The following is an 11,281-nucleotide window of genomic DNA, read 5'->3' as shown; positions in this document are numbered from 1 at the left end:
TTTGGTAGCATAGTTGAATTTGAAACTAGTTCAGTTAGATGTAAAAATTACATTTTTACATGGAGACTTGGAAGAAAAAATCTGTATGACTCAACCAGAAGGATTCAAAGTTGTTGGAAAGTAAAATATGGTGTGCAAACTTAAAAAATCGTTGTAGGATTAAAATAATTTTCTAGACAATGGTACAAATGATTTGACAAGTTTATGTTGTAGCAAAAGTATAGAAGACGCAAATACGATCATTGTGTGAATCTCCGCAAGCGTGAGGATGGATCCTTTATATATCTTATCCTATACGTTGATGATATGTTGATAGCTTTCAAAAGTCAAGAGAAAATTGAGAAATTGAAGATTCAACTAAGAAAGGAGTTTGAGATGAATGATTTGGATGAGGCGAAGAAAATTCTTGGCATGGAGATAAATAGAAATAGATATTCAAAGAAATTATGTCTATCTCACAAAGAATACTTGAAGAGAGTAATAGATCGATTTGGCATGAATGAGAACATGAAGTCGGTTAGCACTCCGCTTGTACTTCACTTTAAGCTTAGTGCTGCTATGGCGCCGAAGAATGAAGCTGAACAAGAGTAAATGTCAAAAGTACCATATGTGAATTTCGTTGGTAGCTTGATGTATGCAATGGTTTGCACAAGACCTGATATTTCACATGCTATCAGAGTTGTAAGCATGTATATCCATGATCCAGGAAAGGAGAATTGGCAAGCTGTAAAATGGATTTTACGGTATATTCGTAATAATGTTGATGTTGGATTGATTTTTGAGCAGGAAGATAGTTAGTATCTGGTTGGATATTGTGACTTAGATTATGCGGGTGATTTGAAAAAGCGTAGATCAACTACTAGTTATATTTTCATTTTTGCAAATACACTTGTTAGTTAGAAGTCTACTTTGCAGTTAAATGTTGCTTTGTCTACTATTGAGGTAGAGTACATGGCAATTACAGAGGCTGTAAAAGAGGCAATTTGGCTTCAAGGGTAGCTTAGAGTGCTTGGTATTAGTCAAGAAAGCATCACACTATTTTGTGATAGTCAAAGTGCTATCTAATTAACAAAGAACCAAATTTATCATGCATAGACGAAGCACATTGATGTTCAATATCACTTTACACGAGATATTATAGAAAAAGTCATGGTGCAATATATTCGGTCTACAGACAATCCTGCCGATATGCTAACAAAAGTAGTGACTGCGATCAAGTTTCTACATTATTTAACTTGATCAACATTACTGAACTTTGAAGATTGAAGTTAAAGATACAATCAAAATTTATCAGTGAGAGAAAATTGAAAGAGTGGAATCTTGCCAAGGTAGAGATTTATTAAATTTGACAACATAATGTGAACTAGTGTGAACATTTGGAAGTCTCCTTTTAGAAGAAAACCCTAATACTCGACCTCCACATCTTCCTAGTAAGTGTCATGTCCTCAGAAATCTGGAGCCTCGACATATCCTGCCTGATCACCTCTCCCCAATACTTCTTAGGCCGCCCTCTACCTCTTCCCATGCCATCCACAACCAGCTGCTCACACCTCCATACCGGAGCATCTGGGCTTCTCCTCTGAACATGTCCGAACCATCTAAGCCTCGCTTTTCTCATCTTGTCATCAATGGGAGCCACATGCACCTTCTCCCGAATATCATCATTCCTAATCTTATCTATCCTAGTGTGCCAGCACATCCACCGCAACATCCTCATTTCTGCTTCTTTCATCTTCTGGATATGTGAGTTCTTAACGGGCCAACACTCAGCCTCATACATCATGGCAGGTCTAACCACCGCTTTATAAAACTTACCTTTGAGTATCGGTGGCACTCTCTTGTCACACAAGACTCCAGATGCTAACCTCCACTTCATCCATCCTACCCCAATACGGTGTGTGACATCCTCGTCGATCTCCCCTCCCCCTGGATAACCGAACCAAGGTACTTGAAGCTGCCTCTACTCGGGATGACCTGCGAATCAAGCCTCACATCCACGCCCTCTTCTCCTGGCTCAGCGCTGAACTTACACTCCAGATATTCTGTCTTCATCCTGCTCAACTTAAAACCCTTAGACTCAAGAGCCTGTCTCCAAACCTCCAGCCTCTCGTTAACACCGGCTCACGACTCATCAATCAGAACTATGTCATCGGCGAATAGCATGCACCATGGCACATCCCCTTGAATATGGTGTGTTAACGCGTCCATCACCAGGGCGAATAAGAACGGACTGCGCGCAGAACCTTTGTGTAACCCCATTACAACCTAAAAATGCTCAGAGTCGCCTCCTACTGTCCTAACCCGAGTCTTAGCCCCATCATACATGTCCTTAATCGCCATAATGTAGGGAACCGACACACCTTTTGCCTCCAGGCATCTCCAGAGAATTTCTCTACGAACCTTGTCATACGCTTTCTCTAGGTCAATAAACACTATGTGTAGATCCTTCTTCCTCTCACTGTATAGTTCCACCAACCTTCTAACAAGGTGTATAGCTTCTGTAGTCGAACGACCCGGCATGAACCCGAACTGGTTGTCGGATACAGACACTGTCATCCTTACCCTCGCTTCAACCACCCTCTCCCACACTTTCATGGTATGACTCAGTAATTTGATACCCCTATAATTGTTACAACTCTGGATATCACCTTTGTTCTTATACAATGGAACCACCGTACTCCACCTCCACTCATCCGGCATCCTCTTCCCCTTAAAAATAATATTAAACAACCTAGTCAACCACTCCAAACCTGCTCTCCCCACACACTTCCAAAATTCCACCGGAATCTCATCTGGCCCGGTCGCTCTGCCCCTACTCATCTCATGCATAGCTCCCACGACCTCCTCAACCTCGATACGCCTGCAGTACCCAAAGTCACGGTGACTCTCGGAATGCTCCAATTCGCCTAGCACAAAATCCCGATCCCCTTCTTCATTCAGAAGTTTATGAAAGTAAGTCTGCCATCTCCTCTTAATCTGGGCATCTTCCATCAATACTCTACCATCTTCGTCCTTGATGCATCTCACTTGGTCCAAATCCCGAGCCTTCCTGTCTCTCAACTTGGCCAGCCGGAATAACTTCTTCTCCCCACTTTTTTTCCCCAATTCCTCGTACATACGACCATAACCTGCAGTCTTAGCCTCTGTGACCGCTAACTTAGCCTCCTTCCTAGCTGCCTTATACCTCTCCATGCACACTCGCCTCTCCTCCTCACCTATGCTCCCCACTAACTTCAGGTACGCCGCCTTCTTTGTTTCCACTTTACCTTGGACCACTTCATTCCATCACCAGTCTCCTTTGTGTCCACCAGATACGCCCGTCGAGACCCCTAACACCTTTCTGGTAGCCTTCCTAATATAGTTTGTTGTCGCTGACCACATAGTGCTCGCGTCACCACTGCTCCTCCAAGCTCCCAAAGCCGACAATCGCCCCTCCAATGCTTGGGCTTTATCCTTAGTTAAGGCTCCCCACCTAATTCTCGGTCTTCCTCGAGTAGACCTTTTCCTCTTCTTTAACATAATACCAACGTCCATCACCAAGAGCCTATGCTGCGTCGCGAGTATCTCACCCGGAATGACCTTGCAATCCTTGCACAACACTATGTCACACCTCATGAGGAGGAGATAGTCAATCTGGGTCTTCGCCACCACATTTTGAAAAGTAACCAAATGCCTCTCCCTCTTCCGAAATCTAGAGTTCGCAATCACCAAAACCGATGCCTCCATGCACCTCACCATAACCACTTGCGGTCGACCCAATATGCCCATTGAAATCCCCTCCTATGAATAGCTTCTCAGCAGGCGGAACCTTGCGCACTATCTCATCTAACCCTTCCCAGAAGCACCGTTTAACCTCCTCATCTAGGCCCACATGCGGCGCATAGTCGCTAACGATGTTTAGGGTGCACTCTCTAACCACCAACTTAATAATCATCAATCTATCATTCCCTCGTCTAACCTCTTCTGGAGGATCTTCACCAACTTTATAGATTAACCCGTCAATGTACCTACGTTCCATGACCCAATTCTCAACCTACAGACACCCTTGTTCCCTTTACCTCCCTTCCCTCCAGCCCCACCCCTTAAACCCTGCCCTACCTCCTGCCCCACCCGCCGTTCCTCCCGAGGACATGACCTCACTCGACCATCCTAGACCACAGCCACTATACCTACGGCAGAGTAAGGGGAATCACTATCATACAAGGCAACAAACCAAACCAGAAGAATACAAGTTGCAACAACAAGCACACTAATACGGTAAATAAACTAGTACGAGGTAAGATACCAGCAATTTAACTCACACAACAAAGGGAAACTGGAAAATGGGAGGTACCAACTCCCGCGAGCAGAATAGAAAATTCAAAGCAAAAACAATAGAACCTGAAGTCACCACGAGTGCCGAGAAATGTGTTGTCCACAACAGCTATGTTTTGGAAGTTCCCGCCTGCTTTGCCCGAAGCTCGCCGGAAAATTATCTCAGCCGCCACCACCACCCCCGCTAGGCTAGATCAGTGCATCAGAAAATAGGGGTACGGGGTTGGAAGAGACGAGGTATATGGGAGAGAAAGAAAGGAGAAGAAGAAAAGGGAAATATAAAAAAAGAGGGGGAGATCTGAAAAGCAAAAAAGGGGGGAGGGGAGTAACGGGGAAGAAGAAGAACGCAGGAGAGAGAGGAAAAGAAGACAGGGGTGGGGTGGGTAGTGGTGGGCTGTGACAGAGGGTGGAAAAGAAGACAAGAGAGAGAGGGGAAAATGTTACTATATTCAACCCGAAAATGTATAGAATATAGGCTATTATTGCAAAATTATATAAAATAGCTTTAAAAATAAAAATATAATTATATAAAAACAAATTAAACTATTATGAGACATATATGTGGATGCAAATAATAAATTCGGATGCTTAAGTCACCACAAAATAATTTAGAGGGTAATCAATACATATTCAAGTAATTTAAATGCAAGAAAATCTATTTTAAAGCTTTTAAAAATTATGAATAAGTTATAGAAAATACTTATATGACTCTGATAAATTGGTGATGATACAGGAATGATAGTTTTAAACATATATGATGTTTATAAAAATATGAGTGCAAAATTGGGTATCAACAACACTTAGTCATTTTTATGTCCACCCATTTTTCATGTAGCACTCAACTCTGTAGCGCCTAATTTAACATCGCGGCACGACGCAATGTCAAAGCATTTTCAAGTGAAGTAAATAACAACCACCACGTGGCTATCTCCAACCTTTCCCAAATATCAGGTGACTATTGACCCAAATATTTTTATTGTTCTTGTTCTTCAAATCCAATGCATCGAAAGGTGTCACACTAACAATTTCAAATGGACCACTCTACTTTGACTTGAGCTTCTCGGGAAACATCCTCAACCTTGAGTTAAATAACAATACAAGATCACCCACCTTGAACTCTTTGTTCCAAATATATTTGTCATGAAGAAATTTAATCTTTTATTGTACAAAGACGAACTCTCATATGCATGGTACTGGAACTTATCCAATTCATTCAAGTGTGCAACCCGCAAGTAAGCGGCTACATCCTAATCAAGATTCAATTTCTTCAAATCCCACATTGCCCTGTGTTCTAGTTCCACCAGAAAATGACAAGCTTTCCCAAACACTAGCTGGTATGGAGACATTCAACTCCCGATTGGAGACTTCCACTTGCCCACTGGCTTGTGGATAATTAGGATTCATGACCTTGTGAGTAACACCATACTTGCTAAGTAAAGTGTCAAAAGATTTGTAACAAAAGTGTGACCCCCCATTGCTTATAATTGCACGTGGAATACCAAATCTTGTAAAAATATTCTTCTTCAAGAAAGCCACTACACTTCTCACCTTATTGTTGGGTAAGGCGACTGCCTCAACACATTTGGATACATAATCCACCATGACCAAGATTTAAGTGTTTCCACATGAACTCACAAAAGGGCCCATAAAGTCAATTCCCCAAACATCGAAAATATCAATCTCCAAGATGGTTGTGAGAGGCATCTCATTTTTCTTTGAAATTCCACTGGCACGTTGACATTCATCACATCTTCTCACTAAGTCACTTGCATCCTTGTAAAAGTTAGGCCAATAGAAACCATAACTAAGAACTTTGGCCACCGTTATTGCTTCACTATGATGACCACCATATGGCGAATAATGACAAGCCCCAAGAATATCACGTTGCTCTTCTTCCGGTACACACCTTATAATCACCCGATCCGTAAAAACCCGAAAAAGGTATGCTTCATCCAATAATAATCTTTACAGTCTCTCTTGATCTTCTTCCTTTGGTTTGAAGAGAACTAATCTAGAATGATTAAACTCACAATAAAATTTGTCAAGTCCGCAAGCTATGGCACCTCTTTCATTGAAATTGCCAAAAGTTTCTCATCGGGGAAGGAGTCATTGATTTCAAGTCCATCATGTGGCCTCCCCTCCTCCTCCAATCGTGACAAGTGGTCTGCCACTTGGTTTTCATTAGCTTTTCTATCTTGAATATCAATATTAAATTCGTGGAACAAGAGTATCCATTTAATCAATCGAGCTTTAGATTCTTTTTGCTCATAATATAGCGAAGCGCCACTTGATCAGTGTGGACAATAACTTTGGCACCCATCAAGTACGGGCGGAACTTCTCAATTGCAAACACAATAGCAAGGAGCTCTTTTTCCATAACGGTATATTGTCTTGGGAACTATTCACGATCTTACTTGCATAATAAACCGAATGAAAAACTTTGTTAATACGTTGCCCCAAAACAGCCCCAACCGCTACGTCACTTGCATCATACATGTGTTCAAAAGGCAAACTCCAATTTGGAGAGGTAATGATAGGAGTAGTTCTCAACTTGTGCTTCAATATTTCAAAAGCCCTCATACAATCATTATTGAAATGGAACTTGGCATCCTTCTCAAGGATCTTACACAATGGGTTCACCACTTTAGAGAAATCTTTTATAAAGAGTAGGTAGAAACCCGCATGGCCTAGGATACTCCGCACACCCTTCACCGAAGTTGGGGGTGGAAGCTTAGAAATCACCTCAATTTTTGCCTTTCAACTTCAATTCCATTCCTTGAGATTTTATGGACAAGGACAGTGCCTTCCTCAATCATGATATGGCATTTCTCCCAATTGAGCAACAAATTGGTCTCTTCATATCTAGCCAACACTTCGTCCAAATTTGAAAGACATTCATCAAAAGAATCCCCAACCACCGAGAAGTCATCCATAAAAACCTCAAGGTACTCCTCCATCGTGTCCATGAAAATAGCAATCATACACCATTGAGAAGTCGTTGGTGCATTGCACAGCCCAAATGACATCATCTTGAAAGCAAAAGTATCATAGGGACATGTAAAGGTTGTTTTCTCTTAATCTTCTGGAATAATGAGAATTTGTTTTAGCCCGAGTACCCATCAAGAAAATAATAGAAAGCATGGCCAGCCAATATATCTAGCATTTGATATAAGAAAGGAATTAGAAAGTGATTATTCCTTGTAACTTTGTTGAGCTTGTGATAGTCCATACAAACCCTCCAACCGGTCACCGTTCTTGTAGGAATCAACTCATTCTTATCTTTGGTAACCACTATCATGCCCCCTTCTTTGGGACACATTGAACCGGAGATGTCCGTGAACTATCGAAGATGTGGTGGATAACCCTAGCATCCAACCACTTGATAATCTCCTTCTTGACAACTTCTTGCATAGCCTCGTTGAGTCTTCTTTGATGTTCAATGGACAATTTAGCAACATCCTACAACTTGATCTTATGCATGCAAAATATGAGGCTTATTCCCCAAATATCCGGCAAAGTACACATAATAGCCCTCTTCCTCTTTTGTAACACCGCCAATGTGGAATCAACCTGCACGTTAGTCAAATAAGAGGAAAGGATAATCGATAAAGTATAACAAATGGCAAGAAATTCATACCTAAGGTGTGGAGTCAATGGCTTCAACTCCAAAGTTGGTGGCTCTTCAATAGATGGCATTGTAGGAGGAGTCTTCATATTCTCAAGATCCAAAGATAGTTTTCGGGTTGCATGGTTGTATGGCCCCATTCCTTGCAAAGAATTCACACATTCAATGAAACCATCCATCTTGTCATCATCAAAATTTAACAAAACGTCTTCAAACATACCACCAACATTGATTGCAGCACTAGTATCATCAACAATAACATCGGTCACCAAATCCACAAAATAATACACCTTATTGCTATTTGGTTGTCGTATAGACTTACACACATGGAATACCACTTGCTCATCACCAACCCGGAAAGTAAGTTTTTTGGATTTCACATCACAAAGAGCCTTACCCGTAGCAAGGAAAGGTCTCCTAAGAATGATATGAACTTCATAATAAACCTCATAATCTAAAATAACAAAGTCCGCCGTAAGAATGAACTTATCAACCCGGACCAAAATATCTTCAATCATACCCAACGGCCTCTTCATGGTACGATCGGTCATTTGCAACCTCATAGAAGTGAGTCTTGGTTGCCTAATTCCCAAAGTATTGAAAACCGAGTAGGGCATCAATCACTTACCCTAAGATCAAAAAGAACTTTAGCAAACTCGACACTCTCAATTGTACAAGTAATCATGAAAGCATAGGGATCTTCCAACTTAGGAGCTATGGAATGAACAACTGTACTCACTTGATGAGTTACCTTGATAGTTTCAAAATTCATTGAACGCTTATTGGTTACAATGTCTTCATAAACTTTGCATAACCAGTCATTTGTTCCAAAGCTTCTACCAATGTCACATTGATTGAAAGACTCTTCATCATTTAAATGAACTTCTTTAATTGAATCTCACCATTTTGTTTGGCATGTCTTTGAGGATAGGGAGGTGGAGGCTTAGGCAATGGTTCCCTAGCCTTTTGCACTACTAGTTCTGGTATGTCAATAATGTGCTCCCTATACGGGTTCACCTCCTCTTGAGTCTCTTCAACACTATCATCAATATCAATTGGAGACTCATCATTTGCTTAAACAACATTGTTTGGTATCTCTTCTTCTTATACCACTTGGTCATCATCTATATTGGGGGACTTTGAAAACTCGACCCCCGGTTGCCTTGATTGTTTCCCCGACCACCTTGATTGTTGTCCCCCCAATTTTCTTATTTCCACTCCAATTTTCTTGATTGTTGTTATCATGCCAATTTACTTTATTGTTAGAATTCCAATTGCCTTGATTATTTTGTGATCACCATTGTTGTTGATTTGATCCTTGGAATTATTTTTTTGTTATTTTTTTGCCCTTGAAAATTGTTCATATATTGAAATTCCTCATCTTGCTCATGATAAGAATCATCTTGATCAAACCACAATCATCGTACACATAATTCTCCACTCGGGTTTGCATTTGTGGACCCCTAGTCTTTTTCTTGTTCATCAAAATATTAACTCCCTCCATAGCATGAACTTCCTTAAGAGCTTACACTTAATTAAGTTGGGCATTTGCTAGTTGAGTCATTTTTTGTTGTCAATTCAGAAATGGCTTGCCCATGGTCTTGCAACTCTTTGTGGAGGTATATCATATTGGGATCACCTTGTGGAACATTAGATCGATATTGCCAAGCCGATGATGTTTCTGCTATCTTATCAAGAATTTCACATGCCTCCACATACGGTGTTATCATAAAGTTTTCACCAACCAATTGATTGACCACATATTCGTTTGTAGTAGTGATACCACGATAGAAGGTTTATTGAATCATGTTGTCAGTTATATCATTGTTCGGGCACTCTTTCACCATTGTTTGATATCTCTCCCAAATCTCATACAACGGCTCATTGGGCTCTTGCTTGAATGCCAAAATTTCATTATGAAGAGTAGCCATGTGCCCGAGAGAGTAAAACATAGCAATAAACTTTGCCGCCAACTCATCCCAAGTATGTATTGAATGATTTGGCAAACGTTCGAACCAATCTAAAGCTTTATCCCATAGAGAGAAAGGAAAAAGCCTTAGCCTCAAAGCATCCTCTAAAACATTAGTTTGCTTCCTCCCCCAACATGTATCCACAAAGCCCTTCAAATATTTATAGGCATTTTGACTTGGTACACCGGTGAAAAGGCCTCATTGCTAAAGCAAAGTGAACATCACACTAGTGATTTAAAAGTTGTCTTCCCTAATACGATGGGGGACTATTGCACTACCATAACCTTTGTTGGACAATATCTGGTGTGGTGCTTGTGGTTGAGGTGGTAGAGTTGGGGGTGGTAATGGCACATTGTCTTGTGGCACTCGGCCTCGCCGATTAGGTTGTGGCACTTAAGTTACCTCATCGAGTTGTTCTTCCTCACCGTCCAAGTCCCCCAATGGCATATTTTTGAGCTCATTATTCGCAATGTTTGTACCTATGATTTCTTCAAAAAGTTAGTAACATGGAAGAGAAAGAAGATATTTCAAAAACACATTCAAATATATAGCTAACACCATTAACACTCCCCAGCAACGGCGCCAAAAATTGATCCACGCCTAATCCACACTCAATAGTGAGTGGAAACGATCGTTGGAAGAATAGTACCCAATAAGAGTCGGGGTCGATTTCCATAGAGAGTTAAATATGGGTGTTAGGGTGTACACTTGATGAGCATAGATGAAATAGCTTAATTACACTTCCAAATAAGGGATTTTTATTATCTACTTCTAAAATTAACACTAGCAATGATCAACTAAGGAAGAGGGGCTAGAAAATGAGTAATTGTTTTTGTTATTTTTATCAAATAGGTAAAAGGTCTAAGGGTGTAACATTCACCTAGGTATTAGCCTAATGGATAAATTACGTTAATGTTTGTTTTATTGACAGGGGTATAACTCTCAACTCTAAATTACCCACTCAATACCTCTCGGTTATAGAGTGATTTTTCCCAAATTGGCTTTCTCAACCACAATTAGGTATCGATTCAAATAGTTGATATGAGCTCAAGTCTGATTTTTTCAATCTCTAGTTCAAACATCTTAATTAGGCTAGGCAAAAATTTAACTAGCATAATTTTTTGTTAGCCAAGTTTAACTAGACTAAATCTCTCTTTCTCCAGTAAGAACCAAGTCAAATATGCATGAATCAATATTGGAAACCATTAATTCTAGAAATAATGCATGAACAAGGCTAAATAATAAACACCCAATCATAAACAAGCATTAGATTAGTTCACATAAGGTTTACACACTAGGGTTGGGTCACAACCCTAGGGAAAATCTAGCTACTCATAATATAAATTGAAGAAAATAAAGAAGAAGAACTAAT

General features: G+C 40.5%; 2 protein-coding genes across 2 annotated transcripts; one reads left to right on the top strand and one right to left on the bottom strand.

Annotated features, from left to right (window-relative positions):
- The first annotated feature begins 591 nt into the window (after positions 1-591).
- LOC138899232 (secreted RxLR effector protein 161-like) lies at positions 592-999 on the top strand. Its single transcript, XM_070185373.1, has 3 exons — positions 592-743; positions 787-793; positions 916-999. The coding sequence occupies exons 1-3, from the start codon at positions 592-594 to the stop codon at positions 997-999; spliced, it is 243 nt and encodes an 80-aa protein (XP_070041474.1).
- A 2,286-nt stretch (positions 1,000-3,285) lies between these two features.
- Positions 3,286-4,018, bottom strand: LOC138899231 (uncharacterized). The gene is made up of 2 exons (XM_070185372.1): positions 3,731-4,018; positions 3,286-3,510 (listed from the first exon to the last, which is right to left on the bottom strand). Exons 1-2 carry the CDS (start codon positions 4,016-4,018, stop codon positions 3,286-3,288), a joined length of 513 nt encoding a protein of 170 aa, XP_070041473.1.
- Positions 4,019-11,281: the final 7,263 nt, after the last annotated feature.

Source organism: Nicotiana tomentosiformis, chromosome 9 (assembly GCF_000390325.3).
Source record: "Nicotiana tomentosiformis chromosome 9, ASM39032v3, whole genome shotgun sequence".
NCBI classification, from domain to species: Eukaryota; Viridiplantae; Streptophyta; class Magnoliopsida; order Solanales; family Solanaceae; genus Nicotiana; species Nicotiana tomentosiformis.
The sequence above is the reverse complement of the archived record's forward strand: the minus strand, read 5'-3'. Positions and strand labels throughout refer to the sequence as shown.